The sequence below is a fragment of the Hesperophylax consimilis genome, chromosome 3, assembly GCF_061612785.1.
Source record: "Hesperophylax consimilis isolate HC1 chromosome 3, BYU_Hcon_1.0, whole genome shotgun sequence".
Taxonomy (NCBI): Eukaryota; Metazoa; Arthropoda; class Insecta; order Trichoptera; family Limnephilidae; genus Hesperophylax; species Hesperophylax consimilis.
Genome location: NC_142838.1, coordinates 23644116 through 23671769, shown reverse-complemented (window position 1 = coordinate 23671769; position 27654 = coordinate 23644116). Strand labels below are relative to the sequence as shown.

The following is a 27654-nucleotide window of genomic DNA, read 5'->3' as shown; positions in this document are numbered from 1 at the left end:
TATAATGTTTGGCGTGGAACCAACGTGTTGCATTAGGGGTTTAATGCACAAGGCACGCTAAAGCCGGGATGATCATTAGCGGCCGCACAAAGGCACACGGTCTGCTCCTACGGATCCATTTGTTTAAATCCATGGACTATAATAAATTGTATCTGTTATACCGATGAAAATGCAGTGGTTTACATCCATTTCAATAGCGCAAATAATTTAATTTAGAGTGCTCAGTCCGTGCACCAATAGATGGTTGGTTTTATTTCAAATGTGATTACTTTACAATAATTACCTACGACTGAGTGGAGAAATATGGCATATTAAATTGTTTTATAATATAAGTTTTATTTTTTTTCTTTTCCATATATTTGATTGTTTTTGTTGATGAAAAGAATTAATCAAAAATTTGTACGTATTTCGAAATTTTTTTTGAAGAAAACCTTTTCGGTAGAAACTAATGCGGTCTAAAATATAGCATTTTTAATAGCTTGTTTAGAGGGAAGAATTGTTTTAGTGCAGTCAGTGATTGCAACCATTTTACATAAAATTATATTATAATGATGGCACATTTGTGCAACCTTGCGGAACTCCAGTAATATTGCAGTTACAGAAATGTCACCCGGAGCATTACCCAAAGGACGCACAAAACATAAAATAGTCCAACATTATTTATTATCCTCGTAGATAAAAACGAATATCGTTAAAATAATATAAAGATTTGATCTTTGTTCTAGAAAATCCTTTATTTTTGTACTAATGAACAAAAAAATGCATGTTTTTGTATGATACATAATTTTATAATAGGGATACAGGAATAAACAAGAAGAAAATGATTAGATCCTACATATATCGATTTTGGGTGATAGAATGAAATTGCAAAATTTGATATAATATCATATTTTAAAGAAATATGTATAGGGAAAACATGAATAAGCGATACGTTGACAGTGATCGCCAGAATATTGAAAGCAGCAACATGTTTAAAGAAAATTTAACATATATTCATTTGGCTTTGTTTTTAAGGAAATTTCCAGAAGGAACCTATGCATATGCACCACAGGAAAGTTTCAACGTGAATAACCTTAAAATTTAATTTATTTAAGTTAACACTTTCCTATTTACGTACTTTAGTCCTTTGTATAGGAAAATTCAAAAGAAATCTGACATATTCCATTGGTGTGAAGTGTCAATTTCCTTTGCTATGCGAAGTAAATAGACATGTAACCTTTCGCTTTTGACACGCCTTTGTATTTCATAAAAGGTGAACGCGTCAATTTTATTCTTTTCGCCAAAGTTCCTCTACGGAAATTTCTCAGTTTAAGAAAGATTTACAAAATTAGCTAAGAAAAACAACGGATAAATATAGCACGGAAAGAAATAAGGTACAAAAATATCTTACAAACCTTAACAAAGATAATCCCCTTTTCTAGATTAAGTTATATGTAAGCTTAAATTTTTTAGCTGTAATTTTCATTTTATAATTTGACGATAATAAAGTTCTTTCTGCCTTTTTGCCTAATTAACTAAAAGTTATGTCTACTTAGTGGAAAGTTATAAATTCTTATAATTTTATCATGGCAAAGGAACTTATTATAAAGCTAGACTGCATCGTTTAGGATATTATTAAATAAAATATTACTTTTGTGTTATTTAATACATTCACAGAAAAATATTTTATAAAGGCGTAAATAGTTAGTTAAGTTTGTTAGTTTTAAGGCCAATTAATTCTTTGCTATACCTACTTTTAAATCTCCGTGTTAGAGTATTTTCCTGATGATTAAGTTTTTTATGTGAATAACGCCCGACAGTCCCATGTGCTCCCAACCATGTGGAACCAGAGAGACTATGGCATCCCCAATTGGGGTATGTAGTAAGTAGTGGCGACGGAAAGAAGATGGGGAAAAGGATGGGGGGTACATGGCTATTCGTCATAAGCCATTTCAAGCAATGTTCCATTTCTGAATGGTGGTTTTACACTTACACGATACTGAGAGTATCACCCACCCTGGAACACGACGCAAATATACGGAATATTAGGTATTTTAAATAATAAAATTGTGAAATAGCACAAATCGATCAAATAAAATTTACCTGCGCACGCCGGGATTTGAAACCGTGACCTTCGAATTTTTAGTCGAGAGCTTTACCCTTTGACCACAGAGAAAGTCATTGTATTATCTTAAATTCTTCACAAAATTCACTGTACTGATTATAGGTATACAAGCAGGCTACAATAACACATCTGTTCAATAAATATTATTTAAAAAAAAAAACAACTTTAAAAATTTACAACTGTATTGCGGCTTCTATATGAAAAAGCTGAGGATCCGGCATCGGGATGTACTCCACGTCATACGGGGGCTCGATGTTAACAAAGCTAGTGGACCTGATGGAATACCTGCCCTGGTATTGCAGAGGTGTGCTGCGGAAATAGTTCCAGTTTTGACAAAGCTCTTCAAAATGTCCCTGAAGTGTGGCACTGTGCCCTCTGGTTGGAAAAAAGCGGTAATTCACCCTATTCCCAAGAAAGGTGACCGCTCCAACCCGGCCAACTACCGCCCCATAGCGATCACATCAGTTCTGTCCAAAGTGATGGAACGTGTGATCAACGACAAACTGCTCACATACCTCGAGAAGAACAAAATTATCAACGACCGTCAATACGGATTCCGGCAGAACCGCTCGTGCGGTGATCTTCTCGCGTATGTGACGCATGTTTGGGGGCGGTGCCTGGAACGTCACGGTGAGACCCAAACGGTCGCACTAGACATATCCAAGGCCTTTGACCGGGTCTGGCACCGAGGACTTGTCAACAAATTGCATTCTTACGGACTTCCCGCATCCCTGTGTACGTGGATTGCTGACTTTTTAAGGGATAGGTCGATTCAGGCGGTTGCTGACGGTTTCACCTCTTCCTCGCACTCCATAAATGCTGGCGTCCCACAGGGATCGGTTCTGTCTCCGACTTTGTTTTTGTTGCACATCAATGACCTTTTGACATGTGCACCGATTCATTGTTACGCGGATGACAGTACAGTTCATGATAGCTTTTTGTTTGACAAGCCCCCAAAGGGCACACAAACTCCAACGGCTCGGAGGGCTTTGAAGCAGAGAATGGACGGTTATCTCGAGAGTATTTCCTCCTGGGGTAAAAATAATCTCGTCGAATTTAATGTTTCAAAGACCCAATCCTGTCTGATTACGTCTAAAAGGGATCCAAATGATAATCTAGTCTCCTTCAACGGAAGCAATCTTCCGAACAGACCTTCCATTGATATGCTTGGTGTAACTATAAGTGACCAGCTCAGGTACGGAGGCTCCATCGAAGCTAGAGTAAAGTTGGCCTCTCAGAAGCTGGGCGTACTGTACAGGGCCCGCAGATACTTTAATAGTACACAACTGCTCACCCTGTACAAATAGCAAGTGCGCCCTACTGTCGAATTTGGCAGCCATCTCTGGTCTGGAGCCCCAAAATACCTGAAAAAAACCCTTGACTCTGTGCAGAAACGGGCGGTCCGTTTGATAGATTCCCCAATCTTAACAAACGGACTGCAATCTTTAGAGCACAGGCGTCAGGTAGGTATGCTGTCCTTGTTCTATCGGTATTACAATGGAAGATGCTCTGAGGAACTAGCGTCATTGATCCCTTCGGCACCGGTGCGTAGTCGGGATACACGCCAAACGCGCGCCCAACATTTGTACACAGTTGACACTTGTCACATGAGAACGGGTCGCTTCTATGATTCGTTCTTAAGTTCAACAGCTCGGCTGTGGAACGAACTGCCGGCCTCTGTGTTTCCTCCCTCCTACAACATGGGACTCTTCAAGACCCATGTTCACTCCTTCCTCTCCACAAAAAGACCCTCCACACAGCATCCCCAAAGATGACATAGGCCCTGAGGGAAATTATTTTCTTCAGGGCCTCCTTTGTGGAGTAAATATAAAAAAAAAAAAAAAAATTGTTATTTGTTTTTGGGGTGTTATGCCGTGTTGCGCTAACTCCTTCTTTAGCCAACGTTTCGGACAGCATTGTAGTGTCCATCATCAGGGCAGATGTGATATCTTATTTTATTTCAAAAAAATAACACATCTGCCCTGATGATGGACACTGCAATGCTGTGCGAAATGTTGGCTAAAGAAGGAGTTAGCGCAACATGGCATAACAACCCAAAAACAAATAACAAAAATACTCTTTGCCGTGAAAATCTTAAATCATATTTGTATTGCAAAAATATTTTTCATAATCTGTACAAAAAATTTCATTTATATTCCAATATATTATTTTATTACATATATTCAATTAAAGTTTTTTGGCTGACACCGAATCATTTGCTCCATCCAAACATTATTTTGAAACACTAAACCATTTCTCATCAAAGTTTGACACGCGCAATTCACACTGTCATCATTATACGGAAGGGAAATGAGAATGATATACTCGTCATATAAATAATACAAGATAATTGTCGTGCGGTACGATCGCTTCCGATCCGCCTATGGGCTGCGTGGAACCGCAGGGTGGGTCGGCGGATCGCGGTGGGTCGTGGCGGGTCGCGGGGCTATATGCGGTACGCGGTAATATGGAAATTGGGGATGGGAAACTGGGGGAGGTTATATTATGTATGTGGAATCGCGAGGTATAAATTTCCGTTAAGTGTTTTAATGTCACTGTACCAGTAAAATAGCGGCGAGGAATTTAACGTTTTGATAAAAATTGATAAAAATCCTCACAAAAGCTTTAAGTGATTAATGTTCGTTTGTAGTGGCCCCCTTTTTTCAATGGCCCCGGTCTGAAACACAAAATACACAATTTCCTTGTAATGTAGATTTTTCCGCCGGAATTTATTTTGAAAGCGTGATGAAGGGTTACACAAATATTTTAGTTAAAAATACAATATTATTTACCAGACTTAGATTGTTATTCATCTTAATTTCCCAAATAACATGTCGAAATATTGGTGTATAAATTTGTTATTTTAAATTAACTTTTTTTTTCGTTTTTTAAATGTAGACTAAAAAAGATAAAGTGTCAACGTGATTATGATATGTGTCTCATGTAAGTGCTGTCTATAAACTGAATTTACCAACTATTGTGCTCTACTGAAGCTCGAAAAGTAATCTGAAAATTCAGATATTTCATACTGATTAATTTAATTGGAAAATATGCAATGTTTTTGATCGAGGATTGTTTTGCTCTGTTTAATAAGAAAGAAAACACTCGCTTGAAATTGGGTAGTTACTACCACAGAAATTGAAATCAACAACATTGATTCAATTCAGTTCTCTTGGAGCAAGTTCACGACGAATTATTATGGAAATGCACTAATAACGCTACCGATAAATTAATTGAGCTAAAACGTTAATCCATTTGACATTCTGTAGGACAAATGAAACGTATGTAAATTAAAACGATCCGTCGCTGGTGGGACTTATGATGGAATATCGGGTAGTGCATTAACCGCAAACCTCCATAAACATATATTCATAAACATCCCTCCATTACATTGACATTGTTCTGCTCGTACTTCGTTTATTGCATCGAGGTTTTCACATTTTACACGAACATATCGCTGATTGTTATTGCGGCAATTAATTTTCCTCGGAACGATGAAATGGATTCAAAGCTTTATTTAGCGCCAATAAATATATTGACCATCCACCAATGTATTTTTATTCAAAATCAATTTCATTCTTTAAGTTTGTTAAAGCCCTATTGGCCTTTTTATGGTAAGAGACATTTATTACGTAAGTGTAACAGTAAGAATAATTGTTCAGTTTCCAGTAATATTTATTTGAACTTTCAATGAAACCACAATGTGAGCAGAAAAATATTTTTTTTTCTTTAAATTTAAAAAAAAAACTTGCTGGGAGTGTGAAAAATATGTCATAAAATTACGTTGAGTATGTCTGTGTAGGTATATTTCCACAGTTGCGTGCGTTGTTCTATTATCAAATGAAAGCTGTGTACAGTTTTCAAGTTAGAGTATAAATTGTGCATTAAATGACTTGGAAATTACTCTTGTTTATTTGGTTCCGCATAATGCTATGGTCAACTGGTAAATGACGCACAAGTTTCTTAATTAATTAATTAAAAAAACAAAAAAATTACTCGAAGTTAGACGACTTTTAAAATTGTAGATAAGTTTTTCTTATGGTGAATTACTAATTAGGTAGGTACAGCTTTTCAGCTTTTGTGTACTGCACACCACTGAGATTTCCATGGTTTTTGTGAAACATTGTAAACCTTTTTTCTTCTTCTTCGCATGGTGAAGAGTTCATGGTGGGTGTATGTCAATATATTATATTTATATTTTTGTACTGTTCAATGATATCGGTTTTTCATCGTGCCACATCGATGTGTCCACGATGGTGATAAATCATCACAATTATAATTCATCACATCTTTAAAAAGTTATAACAATGATGAAACAAAAACTTTATTAACTGGGTTAAGTAGGTTAGGTTAAGTTAAAAAAATGTTTTTTTCATCGTTTCTAATGACTTCATATCACTTTTTAAAAGTGTGTTGAATTGACACTGTGTTGAGTTATCATGGAACCGTTTGCAATATACTGGTAGAGTGGACACTATTCAACAATATTCTCCGTGGTTTGAATTTGTCCTTATTCTTGTAAATCAGATCCTAACAGAAGATTTTATACGTATAACACGCTTTTCAAGAAAGATAGAAAACTGGTATTTTATTATTGTATAATAAAAATTTGTCAATGTAAATGTATAAATTGTAAAACAGAAAACTAATTAATAATATGGGGTCAAAACGTAATTAGATTTTTATTTCAGATTCGGCGATGGATGGCTTCATTCAATCGACTACTAAAGAAACTGGTGTGGGCTCAAAGCCGTGGTTCAGTCGGCAATGCTCCGAAGCAGTTCGACGAAAAAACGCGGCTTACCGAGCCTACAACACATCTCGAACGCCCGAAAGCAGATTAGCATACAACAAATCGGCAAAGGAATGCAAGAGAATCATTAATAGGTCAAAATTCGAACACGACCTGCAGACCAGCAAAAAGCTGGCTGCCTGCCCGCATGGCAGCAGAGAATTCTGGTCGCTTGCGAGCTCAATAGGTCGAAATTTTTGCAAACCCAGTTTGCCACCTCTTACCAGACCTGACGGCTCACTAGCAAACACCGCCACCGAAAAGGCTAACTTATTAGGGAAAATGTTTGCGGAAAACTCGACCCTCGACGACGGGGGTGCTGTTCCGCCGTCGGTTCCTCACTGCGGCTTCTATATGAAAAAGCTGAGGATCCGGCATCGGGATGTACTCCACGTCATACGGGGGCTCGATGTTAACAAAGCTAGTGGACCTGATGGAATACCTGCCCTGGTATTGCAGAGGTGTGCTGCGGAAATAGTTCCGGTTTTGACAAAGCTCTTCAAAATGTCCCTGAAGTGTGGCACTGTGCCCTCTGGTTGGAAAAAAGCGGTAATTCACCCTATTCCCAAGAAAGGTGACCGCTCCAACCCGGCCAACTACCGCCCCATAGCGATCACATCAGTTCTGTCCAAAGTGATGGAACGTGTGATCAACGACAAACTGCTCACATACCTCGAGAAGAACAAAATTATCAACGACCGTCAATACGGATTCCGGCGGAACCGCTCGTGCGGTGATCTTCTCGCGTATGTGACGCATGTTTGGGGGCGGTGCCTGGAACGTCACGGTGAGACCCAAACGGTCGCACTAGACATATCCAAGGCCTTTGACCGGGTCAGGCACCGAGGACTTGTCAACAAATTGCATTCTTACGGACTTCCCGCATCCCTGTGTACGTGGATTGCTAACTTTTTAAGGGATAGGTCGATTCAGGCGGTTGCTGACGGTTTCACCTCTTCCTCGCACTCCATAAATGCTGGCGTCCCACAGGGATCGGTTCTGTCTCCGACTTTGTTTTTGTTGCACATCAATGACCTTTTGACATGTGCACCGATTCATTGTTACGCGGATGACAGTACAGTTCATGATAGCTTTTTGTTTGATAAGCCCCCAAAGGGCACACAAACTCCAACAGCTCGGAGGGCTTTGAAGCAGAGAATGGACGGTTATCTCGAGAGTATTTCCTCCTGGGGTAAAAATAATCTCGTCGAATTTAATGTTTCAAAGACCCAATCCTGTCTGATTACGTCTAAAAGGGATCCAAATGATAATCTAGTCTCCTTCAACGGAAGCAATCTTCCGAACAGGCCTTCCATTGATATGCTTGGTGTAACTATAAGTGACCAGCTCAGGTACGGGGGCTCCATCGAAGCCAGAGTAAAGTTGGCCTCTCAGAAGCTGGGCGTACTGTACAGGGCCCGCAGATACTTTAATAGTACACAACTGCTCACCCTGTACAAATCGCAAGTGCGCCCTACGGTCGAATTTGGCAGCCATCTCTGGTCTGGAGCCCCTAAATACCTGAAAAAAACCCTTGACTCTGTGCAGAAACGGGCGGTCCGTTTGATAGATTCCCCAATCTTAACAAACGGACTGCAATCTTAAGAGCACAGGCGTCAGGTAGGTATGCTGTCCTTGTTCTATCGGTATTACAATGGAAGATGCTCTGAGGAACTAGCGTCATTGATCCCTTCGGCACCGGTGCGTAGTCGGGATACACGCCAAACGCGCGCCCAACATTTGTACACAGTTGACACTTGTCACATGAGAACGGGTCGCTTCTACGATTCGTTCTTAAGTTCAACAGCTCGGCTGTGGAACGAACTGCCGGCCTCTGTGTTTCCTCCCTCCTACAACATGGGACTCTTCAAGACCCATGTTCACTCCTTCCTCTCCACAAAAAGACCCTCCACACAGCATCCCCAAAGATGACATAGGCCCTGAGGGAAATTATTTTCTTCAGGGCCTCCTGTGTGGAGTAAATATAAAAAAAAAAAAAAAGATGTACCTTAGTTACGCAATAAACTCGCCCTGTAAAATATACACGTGTAATCGATCATTGTACGTTTTTTCAACCTATTGCAAATATAAATATATATCTTGCACGTAACTGAATAAATATGAACACGGTATATTTGTGAAAACGCCGCCTCAATGTATTCACGGTCCACGGTCCAGCAAGGGTGGATTTATAATTATTATTTGCATATTTCCATTTGTGGGGATGCTGGCAACTCTCTACAAATTTAGTATTTCCACTATTTCCTGAGGATGTAAAATAGCAAGCGGTATAACGGACTATTCAGAATTGTACCGAAGCTTTAAATAATTACTAATTTAAAAAGTGCGCTGCATGTAAACATTTCATATTACATTCCTTTTGAATTTCTATTCTAAGAAAAATCTGAATTAAATTAACTATTTTTAAAACGAAAAAGAAAATTCAAATAGTTTATATGGGTTTCATAACAAAGTGGGAAATTCTTCCTTTCGGTATCAATAATGCGTAAAATAATGATTTAGTTTATTTAAAAACTAGCGCAGACCTGCAAAAAATCTTGGATATTCAAAATTCTCGACAAATCTGTACCAATTTTGAAAATTAAAATAAAAATAATTTTCTATTTAAAAGTATTAGATTATTTGGTACTGTATTGTTTGTCTGAATTCTCCAAAAAACACTTCAAATTTTGAAAATGATTACACTTACACTTTTATGAAAAACCATGAGGTTATTGAACCGGAGTTACAGACAAGAGTCATACCCGAAATCTATATTAAAATAAATCTTAGGTATCTGAACCATTTTCGACAGCAAAATGGTTATTCAAATAGTGGAAAATACTATCGAATTTCATTGAAGAATAATCGACTAAAAGACATTTAATTTGTATGTAGGTTCTTACAAAATTAACAAGTTCAAAGATTGAAGATTGAAGAATAATCGACTGAAAGACATTTTTTTGTACATAGGTTTTTACAAAATAAACCAGTTCGAAGATTGAAGAATAATTATTGAAATACTTTTTGTTTGTACGCAGGTTCTTACAAAATTAACCAGTTCGAAGATTGAAGAATAATCGACTGAAAGACTTTTTATTTGTATGTAGGTTCGTACAAAATTAACCAGTTCAAAGATTGAAGATTGAAGAATAATCGACTGAAAGACATTTTATTTGTATGTAGGTTCTTCCAAAATAAACCAATTCGAAGATATTAGTAATGGGGAGAATATAAGCTTCAAATCAATCATTTAATAATTATAATATGAGTGTTATTTGATATTTTAAGACAAATATTGAAATGAAAAATTGAACTGTATTAATATCAAATTATAGGCTGAAAAAATCCTTTTCTTGGAAAATGACATTTACCCAAAAATAAATTCGAAAATCTGACAATGCAACATGAATTATCGGAACTTAACATCGGTTTTAAATTGAATTAAAAATAAATTTACGACAAAATTAAATAAAATAACGTTTTTGGTAAATCTTTTGAACTCACAGAAATCAATTATTTCGTCCAAAATGTCCGTTGTTCTAATGAAAAATAAATTTAAGGATTTGTAGGAGAGCCGAATTAAATATTTGAATGAATAGTTGAAGTATGATAGTGAATTTCAGTTATTTTAGTTCATTAGTTGTTTATTGCTCAGAACGTTCAACGTTCAGAGAATTCAGTGCACTTCTGTGAGCATTTCAAGTGAAAATCAGGAAGCGTGAACCTTAGTTTGGTAATTAAATTAACATGGGATACGAGAGAATCTGCCCTGCAATTTAAGGAAACGTACTTCAATTTTATGCGATGTGGGGATTTTAGAAAGTTCCATACTTTCGAATCGAGTGCAACGCTAATAGAATACACAGAGGTATAATGAATAAAGTTAGTGCAATATAGTATCGTTTAAATAAGGAAACATTGAAACGTAAGTCAACCTTGAGAATAAATATGTCTTTCATTCAAATGCACCTAGTTGTCATTCTATCCTCTCCACGCTTCCCAAATAATACAAAGGGATCGATCGATTAGTAGTTGAATGGTCCAAAGCGTTGGGGTTCAACAGTTTGCTAGCTAAGTTCTCCATCATTGCACAAAATAACTATTTTCGCTTTTGGGAGTAGGAGGAATTTCAATCTTGTTATCTGGGAATATTTTTCTTCCCATAAAACATATCAAAGCAGCACCATTTTTACAGTATTGGTAAGTTTGGTCATTGAAACAATATTTCTTTCAAACTGATATATTTTTAGGGATCTAAAAAATCTAAAATTTAAATCCGTTTTTATTGGGTGATGATTTTAATGTTATCTCACCCACTCCAGTACTTTCTACGCCAATATTGCCGCCGAATCGTTCCGTCGCTCGCTACGCTATATGTTATACCACTCTACTTGTATTATGCTATTCGATCCGACACTCGCAAAGCCACCAGTCCCGCCAATATTTTTGCTACTCGTTTTGATACCCACTTCGTCATTCATTCCCCAACTATCTACAACAGATTAAAATTTTCATACCACAAAATAATGTCAAAATCAAAATCAATTCTTTCCCTTTTTTGGGCAGTAGAGTAATGACAACTTACCAGATTCTCTGGTCCAGTAGTTGATAGCTTTTGGAGAAGCCTCCACGTGACACTGCAGCGTGACGTCCGTTCCGGGTGGAGCTCCCACCAACTGGTTCGGAACTTGGATCAGCGGGTGAACTGCAACAAAATAGCAAAATTTATTCAATAATTTAATATTAGGAAAAATCATTGATTCTTTGACGCAATACAAATACTGGTTGTTCTGGATATAAAAGTACATCATACGAGGTGGACACATCTCTGGATTGGTGGAAATTTAGAACAAATGTTAAGAATTCCAGTTCAAATACGACATACGTACATTTGAAAGAATTAGGTGTGCTAAAAGTAAACAATTTCGGTCAGCCAGAGATGACGTATACAAGAGAGTAAATTATACGGACATAGCTGGAGTTATACATGCATAGAATAGAATTTGATAACACAAACAATTTAAAACACAAGGGTAACTGGCGGACAATGCTTGGTACTTCAAGACTAACATAGCAGAAGAAAACTCCTTCAGATTGAGATATTTGGCCAATTAACATACTGCATTTTTTAAAAGAAAGCGTTCCCGGTGAACGAATAATCTGACAATATTTGAAAATCTGTAACTCTCACCACAGTAAGTGAAAAATGTTGCTTTTGTCATGATGGAGGACTTTGCCAGCCGATAAATTGAACGCATGATGCCTTGGTAGGACTCGAGCGGGGGTTTAGGATTACAGGAACCTATCTATAAAAACATACTTGGGAGATAAACACAAATAATGATTGGAATGCTCATATGCCTAACTTTAACTCTTAAATGGCGGTATGTGAGAGATAGAGGTTCGTGTTTCAAGCTTAAATCAAAATAAATCTTTTTAAGTTAGGCCCCTGTGATACTAAGCCCCCGCAAACGTAATGCAAGCTCGGCAACTGACCGGTCGCTTCAGTTATGTAAAAGGTAATCGGAAACGTTACGTGGTTATATAATATCATATGAAATCACATCTAATTGACTTATCGCAAATCAAAGTGTCATCGTGCTCCTAAGTTGATGATATTAACATGTTAGACTTCAAAGTCAAACATACGAAGAAATTTGTTTAAAATTTTAAAGAAAACTTTTCTACTGGTTCTGAAGCCCGATGATTTATATGGTATTGAATGAAGACAAATGCAGGGTGCAGCAAAACAGACAGTGCAGTTTTAAAGGGCTGGTACATCCCGTGTAGTGAGAGTAAGAACCTGGGAGGAGTCTCATTTTGTCGGGAGGGTCGTGCCGTTTTCAGACGTTACCATTGTTTGGTCCGGATAACACCGGGGCTTGGCCGTGGGCACGTTTTTTTAAAACGTCCGTTATTTCGTGGCCACCGCCTACAATTTACGACTTTACCTGTAGGGCTACCTTAAGGAAAATGTTTTCAAACATCGGCCTCACACCTTCAGAGAACTCAAGGATTGAATTCGGGTGGAAATCGCCACAATAGCCGTCAAGATATGCCAAAATGCGGACGAAAACTTCAGAAATCGCCTTCATCAATGTATCGCTGTTGGGGGCCATCATATTTCTGATGTCATCTTCAGGACTTGATCCGTCTAAAACTGCACTGTATGTTTTGCCGCACCCTGTATCTATCAAGAGTAGTTCAATTATATAGGATAGAACAAAAACTTTAGAAATAAAAAGGTGATTGCTGAACATCTTGAGTAGTAACAATCTGTCGCCTGGCTGTAACCAATATTGAAAAGTTTTATGCCTTTGGTACTTTAGTCTTCAATGAATTTAAAACTAACTTTAATAGTAAAGTTTTAAAATTCTTCGAAAAACAACGAACTTTACAGATGAAAAGATATAAATGTCCTTTCATTATCATAACGAGTTTCCCTCCGTTTGAAGCTTTTTAATTTCAAATTCGGAATAATTAAATCCGAAAGAATGTCCCTGTGACAAGTGAGAATAAACTTTTCCTATTTATTTAATTCCATTACCAATCGCAATCCCGTGATTCGAGGAACGATAAGAAAGCCACCCAATCACTCCCCATCAGCCTCCGCTGGCCCCTTCAGCTCCCTTCAGCCCCCAGCAGCATCCGTAAGCCCCCTTTCTGCCATTTCAGAATTTAATTGACACGGTAATGAGGACGCAAATTAGAAAACTTTCTGAAATTCTCGGCTTATCGCATCTGTATATTGACAGTTTGATTTCTTTGGTATGACATAGTTAGGAATGCGGCTTAAGGGTAACATGAATTCCGTAGCCACTCAGATCCCGGAGATTAAGGATTAATTATCAAGAAAAGTTTGTGGCGGTGACGGCCTTTGCCACTGGATACTTGGAGACTTATTTCATCAAGTGACTTTTATGCCATGAAATGAAATTGATTGGGTACTTATTGATTTTAAGGAATTCAGACGAGAACTTTAACGGAGATCCAATAAAACATTTTTTAAGATGTGAAACGATTTAAGTCTTATTAAGTAGCCGTTCGCGTTAAAATCATGTCTAGCATATTGGAATAAAGTAGATGAATTAGAAATACAGTTTTACCAAATTGAACCCAAATCAAATCGATTACTTACAAATTTATGGGTACCTTTCATATTATGAGTATTGTGAAAAATAATAAGTCAATTTATGAAGAAAAAAAAAACAATAAATATGAGTACAAAAGAGTAATTTATGACAATCGTTCTGGAGGTGATTTTCAGGAAAACGGCGCTATGGAAATTATTCATCTGATAGCATTACAACGTTTGAACGGTTTCAGCCCTCTGATTGGTCAAATTTAAATCTTGAGTCAAATGTTTCGAGTAAATTCCGCAAAAATTTTCGCGCAAAATAAATGAATCGTGCTTTACCAGCCGCAGGAGTAGTTTCCCTATTGGCTGACAAAGCGGATCTCTGGCTCTTTACCTTTCTTTACACATTATTTACCTAGAACTACCGTGATAATACGTATTTAAAAAAAAAATTTAAAAAAATTGATTTAACTTAATGACAATAAACAACAACTCTTTCCATTTACGATTATGAAAAATATTGATATTTAATATTATTTTCGTAAATAATAATTTCGCACCATTTTGACAGAACACCGATATGAAGTTCGCGCATAATACGCGTTTGTTTGTATAAAGTTAGCGAATAATACGCGTTTGTTTGTAAAAAGTGTAGGCATTGCCAACTCAATTAAAAAAATATGAAACACAATCGTTTTTTTAAGTGCTAGTTCGTAATTATTATTTTAACTAGATTCTTATTAAATATATAATAATAAACACCCGTGCTTAAAGTCTCTTTGATACAAAGTGCACAGTGATAAAATTTTTTAATTTATTTTTTATTTTTTACGGATCAATATTTCTGTTTTTGGAACTATTAATTAAAGGTTTGAATTCCATTGTAAACATTTTTTTTTTCATAGAAAGCAATTACTTTGTGGTTAGACATTATATTATAAAGTAAAACACAAACACTTTGTATTTAACCACGAATTTATTATTTCATATATCGACCGGTTTCACTTCGACCAAGCTTCTTCAGGATATAATAATAACTATTAGTTATTATTATATCCTGAAGAAGCTTGGTCGAAGTGAAACCGGTCGATATATGAAATAATAAATTCGTGGTTAAATACAAAGTGTTTGTGTTTTACTTCATAAGTAAACATTTTAATTAAAAAAACACTCCGTTCTACTCTATTTTAGTTAGACTGGATAAGACTGAAACATTTAGTTCAAATGTAGCACACTGCACATAGCGGAATGGAACCGATCTAGTATTTAATAAATACATTGAATAATGTAATTGATTGAAAAATCGCTATCGAAATTTTACAGAAATTAAAAAATGATAATAATATGATGTATGTTTACTTACAGTGTACGTGCAGCATCATCCTTTTACTGACCGAGGGAGGCACCCCGTTGGCCGCTATGCAGAGGTAGGCACCCATTTCAGAACGCGTCACCTTTGTCAGCGAGAGAATTTCACCCTCTATGGATGCAACTATGGAAAAACACACAAATTAGTGAGACATTTGATTTAAAAATAAATGTTGCCATTATTGTGAAATGTGTCTAGGGTTGAAGTGTACTAACTTCGTAACTTCGGGAAGTTTATCTACAATGCAGAATAATTAAAAAAAATCATGATTTTTTTAGAAATTCATATTTTTTAATGTAGCTTTCAGATAAGAAGATGAATTGTGTATTTGGAAAAGTAAATTATTTTCATATATCATAAAAGTTATCATCATGTAGAATCTCCACCCAAAGTTAGTGCACTTTACCCACCGACACCCATGAGATTAAAAAAATAACTAACTGTTAAACCTAATTCTAATTTGTATGTAGTTATCTATAAAGTTTCATAAATATATATTTTTTATTGTTATAAAAAATAAAATCACAATCTAATTCAAACGTAATACTTATCTAAAACTATCACAAATGGTCTACCTTCCTACATGGGGCAAATGCTGAAGAAAACCATTCTGTCGATTTTGATAAATATTGTCAATTGATTCACTTTGGATGATAAGTCATTTGAAAGACGTTTGATCTAAGATGTAATTATTTCCAAAGATCAAAGATGAAATCGGTTGAATGACGAATGAATAGGTAGGTGCAATAGATTTACGAAGGTGTTAATATATTTATAAGCTACCAATATGTCGTCTTCATTAATTTAATTTATCCATTTCATCGAAGTGAATCGAACTTATCGAAGTGAATCGAACTTATCGAAGTAAATTGAACTTATCGAAATAGCTGTCACAATGATAAAAAAAAAAACAAAAATACTTGCTGAACTTAATAATAATCGTAGGATAATTATAAAGGCAACTCTGGCAATATTGATAGACAGTATATAATTAAGTACTGTTTACTTGTAAAGACGTTCCATAATCCTCATATTTACTCTAAAAAATGTATAATTATTTATAACGAAGCACAATAGGAACTACTTTATCATCCACATAAAACATATATTTAACAATAACGCAATTAAATTGGATTTTCAAAAAATAAAAATAATTAAATAAGGTTCAACGAATTGAACACAAAAACAATATTAAAACTTATTTCTTATTGTACAAGACGAGCCTTGGTTTTAAAAAAAAATACTAATGTACTGGTAGGCACATTAATATTAAAGATAGGATTGTTCTCAGGTTTTATTGTTTTCATTTAGCCTTCAGATTAATTGAGATAATGTCAATTGTATTTAATCAACGAATTTATTGTAAAGAGATGCCATTACTCTTCAAAGTGTCTATCTAATTGATAAATTTATTTCAAGTCCCATAGTCATTGGTCTCCGGAATAAATTCCGTTGATTGACTTTACAGAAGTGGCGTAGTTCGGGGAAGGGTTGGTGGGGTTGCGGGGGGTTGGGGGGTGGGGCAGGGGGAGTTTCGGGTGGTTTGGGCTTACGTGCGAGGGGCGTGTTTAATCATCCTTTCTACGGGTGTCAGGCCCTGAGAAATGTCGATCGGAAAGTTTAAGGACTAAGTTACCGCAAGTCTTTGTGATACACTACGGGGGTAGTTAATTATTCCACCCGGCACTGGTTCGGCTTAAATCTCAGCGGATTAACTAGGAATAGGAATAGGTCCCCGGGAAGTGCGGAAGGAGCGCTCGCCGTACAAAGAAAGCCAAAGATGGAAGGCTTCGATGGATGCAGTTGTTTCTGTAATTGTAGCCATTTGTATCTTTAATTGTAGCAATTTTTATCGAAGCCGTGCCAGCGAAAATTTTCTCAATTCCGTAGCAATTACCATTAAAAGTTTTTGGTTTATCAATATTTCAGGAAATTGTTGAGTAAATAAGTTATTTCTTTATTTAATTTGATTTGTTGAACTCTACAAACAAATAATTATATAAAAGCTTACCTCTAGTTTTGCCCTGGGGTCCGCCCCTAGCGATGATCTCGCCCGCGTCCTCCCTCCGCCAGACCACCTTGGGTTTGGGGTGACCCCGCGCCTTGCACACCAGCTTAGCGGAGCCCCCCTCAGGCACCATCATGTCCCCGGAGGTCTCCTCGTATATTATATCAGGGGGAATGACCACCTCAAGGAATGCGGTCTAGAAATGTCAATGGCTATTGAAATATGGAAACAAAAACACAGAAGACATTTGTTCCAAGCAAGCACTAGGGAGAAGAGATAAGTAATCAACTTTTGAAGTACTTCATGTTGCAGACCAAAGTTGACAAATCCAACATGGTGTACAGATTCCTGTTTAGATTCTTACTCTTTTACACAACATAAAATATAAAAAACGAAAAGGTAGGCTTTGTTCTGTGTAGGTATCCAAACTGGGAAACAAACGGTATTTTGCTTTTACATATTGATTCTCTTTCTATGGTTGTACTGGACACTTGAAGAGGACCCAAAATATAAGATCACCGAACATAAAATGCCGTGAAAGATTGATGTGAGATGTAGTAGAGGAAGAAGCCACATCTAATGGTTACGGAATCACAATAGGAAATGCACTGAGTTGTTTTTAGCTGCAGTCTACATGTATGGAGTACATTGTACCGATTCTAATTTACCTAGAATAGGAGAACGTATTAGAATAGAAATATGAAATAATACAGGGTTTTCCAATAAGAATTGTTATTTTGAATAGCCCGCTATTTCGGTAGATGTTACTTTTGAAGCTGTCATTTTTTAACATTTGACAAGTAGAAACTACGCCATTAATAAAAATGAAACAATACACGCTTCAACAATGCATTAAAATTATAAAAAATCACTTGAGTGAATCAAATGCAAATCATCTTGAGTGATGAGGCCCATTTCTACCTCGGTCGCTTCGTCAACAAGCAAAATTGTCGCATCCGGGGCTCGGAAAACCCAAGAGTTATTGTTGAAAAGCCTCTTTATTTTCAACGTGTGACTGTTTGGTGCGGTTTATGGTTCGGCGGAGTCATTGGACCTTACTTTTTCGAAAATGATGTTGGAGCAACAGTTACGGTGAATGGATTGTGCTATCGAGAGATGATTAATGATTTTGTGTGGCCGGAATTGGATGGTATTGATCTGGACAACGTTAACTTTCAACAAAACGGCGCTACGTGCCACACAAGCAACGAAAATATTGATCTTTTACGATTGAATATCAAAATAACACATCTTACTGGAAAATCCTGTAGATAATATCTGTTACAAAAAACTTCTATAATGCAGTTCTCTTCATCTCACAAAGTGAAAATATTATTACCAATCAATGGAATTAGAATGTGATGCACATTATATTCTAAAAATAAAAATACTTTTTTCTCCTTTCGGTAAATATTATGAAAATATGCCGCCTTTCATACAATAGTTGGTGGTGTAATTGTCAGCATATATGACGTCATTGAAGTTGATTGGAGCTCAATTATCGACAGTGGCATTTATTTAAATTTATACTCATATTTTTAATTAAAAAATATTTATTTATTTAAGGAATTAACTTAAGAGAATTATTTATCTGCTCTTTCAAAGACATTTTATTATTTTAAGAATAAACACTTTTTCTAAGTTTAGGGTATTTGAATGCCTTTCTTCAAAGAATTCGTCATAATATTTTAAAGCAAAACTTGTAACAAAAAAAATTAAATTAACCCCAACTACAAACGAGTAGATTATAACGTCCATTACTTTTACCCTTAAAAGATATGTTGTGATTATCACGGGTTTGCGCTAGTTTAACATACATTAGTTGATTGATCTCATTTATAATAGTTCTCACCTGCATCTTCATGGGGTCCGTATTAACTTGGCACATGTACTGGCCCCTGTCTTCCCGCTTCACCCCTCGGATGTTGAGGGTCCACGTGTTGTAGTCGTTGTGGGTGACAGACAGGCGCGCGTTGTTGGTGATCACGTGCTCGTGGATGGCCAGGATGGCCTTAGTGTCCGCCTTTATCCACGCCACCTGATAGCCCCGCCGAGTGTGTATATGTGTGTGTGTGTGGATAATCAAACGTACTTTAGATATACCGTTAAGAATGGCAGGAAATTTAGGGAGAGAATGTTTTGGATAATGAAGTGTTTATTATCACACAAAATATGTTATCGTGATTTTTCTTTAAATGAAAATCTTCAAAATTCCTAGTTCAAAGTGTTTGTTTTTAACAGAAATAAACTCATAATGGTTCTTATTTGAAATAAATTAATTTGATAACAGTTAAAACATTTTTTACAATTTTTTTTTTACATCATGTAAGTGTTACAGCTTCATAACAGGTTAATTTATATTTTGCTCAATAATTTAAAATAAGTGTTTATCGTATAACTATCAAGCATTGTTATCATGTCACAAATAAATTATGTAAAATTTAAAAATTTGATCTTTTAGAGCAAATACAAGATACTCTTCTTCTGATAGTCTAAACAAAGAATTTTTTTTAAATACGGATGATTTTGTGTTACTTCTTTGCAATTTTAGGTTTTGTATAAAAATTGGCACCAATGTTTTGATTTCAGTGGTGACGCTATCATTAATCGTGAAACAAATTAAACTATTCCACCTTGACTATTATCTTAACCTAAAGTATTTCTTCTTTAAAACTAATTCAATAATTGACAGTTTGAAATAGTTTCAATGTAAACAGCTTATTTTTCCTTAATTTAAAATTGCTTACCACACCTTCCAAGAATTTTAGATAAATGTTAGAAGTAGATTAAAATTAATAAAGACAGAAACAGTGGACCAACATTTTCTTATTTCTAGATACTTAACCTTTATCCTGGCACTGAAATAAATAAGGTCATAAAAAATGGAAAAATCATGTTTTATTGTGCATTCAAATATCCATAAACGGTTTCGTTGTTTTTCTAAATACACAGATTGTTCGAAAAAACAGTTCATCAAATACAAGGTGCTGTGCAAATCAGTTCAGTGGAAAGAAAAGAAACATGAACCATGTCAATATCTTAAAAATAGGTGCAATTCTTATACTATAATATCATCAAATCCAAGTGAAAAAAGAAAGAGATAGGGTGTTTGTCCAAACAATAATTATGATTATTACACTTTAAAAAGTCCACAAAAAAGAAAAACAAATACTCAATTTGAAAAATAACTTTACAACCAATTATATAATTCTTTAATAATTACAATTACACTTTGTGGCACATTTTAATTATATTGAATAATAACATATACATTACATAAATTTTATTAAATATGTAAACGTGTTGTAATTTTTCTTAAATAGTGGTTTAATATTTTTTTATTCTTGTTTGAAAAAAAAACTTGTATACCACTATTACATCAAAATAGTAGATATGTTTCAAATCCAACGTAAGCGTTTATCCCAACGAAGAAACTATTGCTTTTGAATCCAATGTATACGTTCATCCCAACAAAGAAACTATTGGTTTCGAATCTAATGTATACGTTTATCCGATCCAAGAATGAATTTGTTTCGAAACACGTCTATTATTTTAATTAAATACTGTTGTGTATTTTATTATTAGTATTTTATTTTCATATAATTTAATGACGTCACAAAGTGAATTTTATATTATTGAAGAAAAAATTAAGTCCATTGTTCTAATATCATTATAATACAAGTACAATGAATATAATTGCGATGCAAGGTCGAATTTTCAATTATTTTTAATTGGTTAATCTGACATTTTCCCCCTGCACGAGATGGAAATAGGTCAACAGAGAAAAATACAACAGTTTTTTTCATACTGTCTAAAATATTTTAGTAAGTTCCATTTTCCTTGTTGATTTAAAAATAATAGAATTGAACTAAAAAATGGGGGGACATCTTAATTCCCTGTTCTTGCCTGGGTGCGATAGTTGCCCAACTTTATTTCAGTTAATGATCGCCGTTGTCGTCGCAAGGTGGTGCCGCGGATAGAATAAAAAAACCCAGGCGCTTGTATATCAAAAGCTTATAGTGTGAATGCGACTTCACAGAACTCGAAATTTCATGAAACTTATTTTCATTTCAAAATGATGAAGGAACATTTCACATTAAATTTTCCCGAATGAACTATTTGACTAACTTGAAAAGAAATATGAATTTTTGTTTCATGCATGTAAGATGTACGGTTTTTTTCTATTGCAATAATTCATGATTATAGTTTGGACAGAAGAAAGGTACAAACATGTGAAAGTTCATATAGATATTCATACCATTACCATCGCAAACCAGTGTGTGCATAAGGTGCAGGTGCTAAAGTTAGAGGTGACAGGGTGCAAAACTTAAGTGCAACTCGGTGCGTTTTGTAGCATTTTCGTGCAAGGAGTGGTATAACAGGGGCTTTGGAAGGACTTAAATTGTGGTTAAACAAGGATTTTTGGAGAAAACAAAATAAATCACTAAAAAGTATTTGAAATGGGAAAGAAAATCATAAGAAAGGTTTAAGGGAGATCTGGGAGGTACCAAAAAGTTTCTCTCGTATAGTACTTACGTATTTTTGGTTTCATTGATAAAAAGAATATTGAATGATATTAAATAAAATGTTACAAATAATTTTGATACAATCATCACAAATTCAAAATTGACAGATTTTTGGTTGAAATCGAATCAAAGAAATATTTAATTAAATTTAGAACAACAATTTTTGGTTGGTAGGGGGTAAATTTGTGCTAGACTAATCATTTGTGCATTATTTTCTAAAGTGGTGTATATTTTCAAGCAGGTGTGAAGTGGTGATATTAATATTATATTGAGTCATTCAGTTGCACTTAAAATTTACTGGTGACAAGCTCACGGTGCAAGGAAAGAGGCAGAATTATCCTCCCATAAAATATGTAAAAGAATTCCAAATCATTTTTTTTAATAATTGTTTAAAATACAAGTAAAAATTTTTTAAGGTATCTGATTTCATGAACTTTCAAAATATATTAACATATTTACTAAGTTTATTAGATTTTTCAGGAGGATAACACTGTGAAGTAGTTAGTTTATTTGTCTACGGAAAAAAGCTTTCTCTAAAGTGCATTTCAAGAGAGATAGTCGTAGAGTAAGAAAGTTAAGAGAGTGAAATTGCCCGTAAGTCGTGTCTGGAACATTCGGACTTATTTCACAATAAAAGACGTACAATTCACAAGTGCTTAGAGTTGTGCTGCTCTTTTGGACCAAGCTGTAGAATGTAGAATGAAAAGATATCACACGTCTATGTGTAATGTACATTACCAACATTCACTATTTTAAACGATAAACTTTTTTTTTATATAATTAGAAATAAAAGCATTTTGATGGTCAAATACTATTTACTTTGGCAGAAGTTTATAAATACTCAAAAAAATGTTCCTTTGAATTTAAAAGTGTACAAACATCCATTAAGAGTTTTTAACTGTGAAATAAGTCAATTCATCGAAATATTGCTGTTGTTTGAAATAATGTAAGCCTTTTGAAATTAACATGGGTCATTTCGCCATCATGGGTCATTTCATTTTACATTCTGGTCCAAAATAAATGAGATGAGAGTGAGATATTATATCTGTTGACATTTCCCTAAGTGCTTTGTGCTCTAATAGTGGAAGATAGAAGAGTGGATGCAGAGAAGTGCCGGAGGGTAGAATTTTTAATGGATTTTGTCATGGAGTGATAATTATATTACTCAAATAAAACTAAACAACCTAGACAGAAATGAGAATAAACTCTCATAAAATTTAATGACCGTGATTGAAGGGAAGGGGTAATTTTTTATTCCTGGTTTATGTAGAGTCGATGCAAAATTATCAAATTATACTGTGCAATGTCTTAATTATCCGATTTTAGTCAATATCAGCATTTAACTAAGTAAACAAATGATGTTTATAATCAACTCATCAAAAACTAATTTTCTATTTTAAATTCTTAACTAGTGGTCTCAAACTAAACTCAAAATATACAGAGGTCACAAGATATCAAAAATATACGGCGGTCACAAAATAATTCACGGAAAAATAACAGATTATCTATGCTGTTAAATTTGTTGATCAGGCCCGTCTTCCAAGAGAATTCTGAATAAGCCAGTGGTTCTTATTATTCTACAAAATAATTTCAGTTTTTGTAACTAATAATTGTAATCGTTTTTATTCTGCCCTCAGAAAAATTTCAAGGGAAGCCTGTAAACCTTTAATGCTTCTGAGGTAAATAGATTATTTTTAATGATAAACTTTTATGCTACATGTTCACATGTAGCAAACACGTATTAGAACCTTTCTTCTTTTTTTAATTCCTCTTCCACAGAAAAAAAGGTTTAGCTGATATAGTTCAGATGGTTTTTGATTTTGATTCCATAACATTAGTTTTCATTTTGTTATAACGTTTTTGAATTTTGTTTCGCAACTGATAGGATCAAATGAGTCGATGTGAAATAACTTGTTCCATACCACAGAATAAAGAAGAACACTTCTATGGAATTAGTAAAGTAAATTTATATTTGATTCTCAAAAACACATGTTTTTAAATGTTAATCATGCATTTTAAAAGTCATCCTCCAACACTTCACTAGTATTAATTGTATGCAGCAGGTGTGTGACTATAGACAGAGCAAGTGAGTGAGTGAGAAGAGACAGGGTGACAGAGTGAGAGAAGGAAGTGCCCGGTAAGGGGTGAAGAGAGTGAAGAGAGAGACCGAGTGGTGCAGGGCTGGCAGGCGGGTACAAACAGAACCAAGAAGTGAAGGGATACACACCCTGGCGGTGGCGGAGTCGCCACTCACCCTGTAACCTCCGAGGTTGTTAACCACGCAAGTGAACGTGGCGTCCCGGCCCTGTGCGATGGTCACGTTCTCCAGCGGGTACAGGAAGTCCGGCTCAAAACCAAGGGCTGCAACAAAAGACATCAATCATTTAGTTCAGACATCACAACAAGTACCATAAAACAAATATCTTAACACATTTTTTTAAGCCTGCTGGACAGTAAGAAAAAATAACTTTTAATTAATAAGACTAAGAAATCACACAAAATCAATATAAGTAGCATAAATCATATTATTATTATCAACGCGTTGCATTAGCCTAAGGGCGTATTTTTTAATCTGCTACCTATAAAAAAAGAGGGCCCGTTGACATAGCGTCGAAAATCATGACCAAGCTTTTGTACCATTGAAATACAATCCTAAAAAGAACTTTTCTCTTAGTATATCACACAAGTAAAAGTGATGGTAGAATAAAATGTAATATTGGTCCAGGCACAGTGCTCTATGGGATACTAAAATTATATAATTTGATAGCCTTTTGACTAAAATTAAAACAATTTGTAAGGTGTTAGTCAAATAGCTATATACATATATTTTAAAGTTTGAACATAATATGCTTAATTTAACAAAGAATTTTTTTCTCTATTTATTAATGTCTTTAACCGAATTAACAACAAATTAATTTTTTAAGAAGAATAAGGAATAAATTAGATGTAAATACAAGTAAATTATTTATTTTTCGGAATAATTTTATTGAGTAAAACCTCAAATTGTAATATTTAAATATTGAAGACAATATTAGTGATTTCTAAACGAAAATCTGAAACAGAAAAATCAGAAAAGGAAACGGTCACATCTGGGCCTCGAACCCAGGAAAAAAAAACTCCTGGGTTCGAGTCCTAGATGTGACCGTTTCCTTTTCTGATTTTTCTGTTTCAGATTTTCGTTTAGAAATCACAAATATTGTCTTCAGTATTTAAATATTACAAGTAAATTAGTTTATAATAGTATAGAAGCATATCATTTGAATTATTGCTTTAGTTTCCCTTTCTTGTGCAATCAAACGCAGATGAAGAAATTGCAAAAAATTCAAAATAGAGGTATGCGAGCAGTATTGAATTGTAGTAGGTATTGGAAGATAATTATTATGCAGAAAAAACTAGGGATATTAAGCATGAGAAAGCAAATAATTTACAATAACCTAATATTGATATTTAAGTTAAAAATAAGATGCTCCCCAAATACATGTTTAAGAATGTAAATTTTAATTTCAAGATTTTAGACTTCCAAAAATAAATTTGTCGGGAACCCAAAATAATCTCTATTTTTAAGGATTTAAGATTTTTAATGAATTACTGACAGATGTTAAAAAAGCTAAAAGCCTTGTTGCTTTTCATAGGTTATGCCTAATTAATATAAATAATGAGTTTTAGATGTAATGTAAAGTATCCTTAATGTCATAGCAATAAGTTGTGAAAAGTTTTATACTAGACATAAAAATGTTATAATTAATTTATAACTAAATAAAAACATACAAAAAACTACACAACACAATTTGTTCACATAAATCATGCGTAGAGCAAGAAGTGTTTTTGGTTTTCCACTTGTTTCCAGTGAACTTTACCACCAAATAAAGCTGAGAGTTAGAAGCGCCGCACATAAAACTGTTGCTTACCAAAAGTTTCACAGTTTTCGAATGTTGAGCCAAAGCCAAAGATGCCATCATAGCATTAAAGTTACATTATCTTTAATTATTGAAGACAATATTAGCGATTCCTATAGGAAAATTTGTAACAGAAAAATCAGAAAAAGTTACGGTCACATCTAGGACTCAAGGCCAGGGCCGTTGCCTTGCCGGGGCACCGCTCTACCTATTGAGCTAATGGGACCTTATCTCCCACACATTTTATTAGATTTTTTTTTGAACCCGAAATTTACGTAATTAACCGTCGAACTTGAATTTTAACATTAAAATTTGATTCATTTTTCAAATTCTGTGAACAACTCGTCCTAAGTTCTGTTAATATCATGTGATAATTTCTCAATAATTCTCTAATAGTTCTCCAAAGTTCATAATAGTTCTTTCTTTCCTTTACCGAATTTATCTGATTTCCAATATCTCTCTCTCTCTGTGAGGTGTCATAGTACAATTGTGTTTTTTACCATACAATAAATTAATAAATAATGTCAAAAGATTGGCAGGCTCTATAAATCTACTATTCATAAATGGAATGTGAAATAATTCAACTGAACTACTGAAGAAACATGACGTTATTTTCATTAAAAACCTTCTACAAAACTGCTTTCATCCCAATCTATAATGCTGCGTTGGAACTTTAGTCAAATTTCTCGTTTTACAATTTGCAATATTGAAATCTGGCAGCCCGACCAACTATCGTACTAACTTCCGCCTGTGCTGGGATGCAAGTGACACTGTGTCAGCCTTTGGTACAGCCTCCAGAAGTAGGGGTAGTTACTTAACTAGGGTGCTTGCTCGGCAGGTACATTCAAGGCGTCTTAGGGGGGCCACTTAACGGGCGATTGTCAACCGGAGTATTACTGCTCTTACTACAGGTTGCATGGGGGAACTTTGTGATATGATTATGTTATATGTGCCTACGTGAAAGTGTTGCAGGTGGTGTGGATGCATACTCGTAGTATTCAAATTGAAAAGATTGATGAGTGAATATTTATTTTTTTATAGTTCTTAACTTATAGAGACTATCTTTTAATAATGAAATCGAAAACATAAAAACATTTTGACGGACTCCGTGGTCGAAGGGTAAGGCTCTCGACTATCCAGCTGGAGGTCGCGGGTTCAAATCTCGGCGTGCGGAAGTAAATTTTATTTGATTCATTTGTGTGATTTCACAAATTACTCATTTAATAATAATATATATTATATGTTCCAGAATGGAAGATACTTTCAGTGTCGCCCTGGTGTAAGAAAGAGTTCAATTCTAAATTGAAAGGTTGTTACTTGAAATGGCTTTGACTGTGTTTGGTGACCGGATCTGAAAAGCTAGGTACTTCCCCACCTTACTCTTCCCATTTATTTCAAGTCCTTACTTCCATCAGCCTCACAACATTCCCCAATTGGGGATGCCATAGTCACATTAGCTTAGACGGTTGGGAGCAGTTGGAACTCTTGTGCGGTCTCACATATTCTCTAATACATTATTTCACCGCCTTTTCTTCCATTTTAAAATAGGTAGTCTGGATTACTCGGTGATTGAGAATTACTGTTAAATATAATCAAATATCTGAAAACCATATAGTACAATTTTTAACCTTAGTTTTAGTTCTCAAGCGCGATGGAATAGTGTATTCTTTATCAATTCGCACAAGTTTAGTAAATCAGCAAATTTATAATTGTGTCCTTAGGTCGATATCTACAGAAGCAAATCATCTCCAGTTTGCCAGAATTTTAGCATTCATGACTAGACAAAGTTTTCACTTAGCTGTCAAATATAGACTGTTGAATGCTCTATTTAGTGTTCGTACTACTGCCAAGTGAACCAATTATATTGTTTGCATCGTG

The 27654-nt window shown here is 35.0% G+C and overlaps 1 protein-coding gene across 3 annotated transcripts in view; it reads right to left on the bottom strand.

The window, feature by feature from the left end:
* The window catches only part of LOC149425137 (lachesin-like), a 97403-nt gene that overhangs the window by 17388 nt on the left and 52361 nt on the right, over positions 1-27654 (bottom strand). For 2 of the 3 annotated variants that reach the window (XM_089650976.1, XM_089650977.1), the window contains exons 3-7: positions 24108-24241; positions 19207-19392; positions 17358-17550; positions 15341-15469; positions 11485-11604 (exon numbers count right to left, since the gene is read on the bottom strand). In XM_089650976.1, coding sequence (XP_089507102.1) covers positions 11485-11604; positions 15341-15469; positions 17358-17550; positions 19207-19392; positions 24108-24241 — 762 coding nt within the window. The remainder of the gene's footprint in view (positions 1-11484; positions 11605-15340; positions 15470-17357; positions 17551-19206; positions 19393-24107; positions 24242-27654) is intronic. The other variant, XM_089650978.1, reaches the window with a different exon arrangement.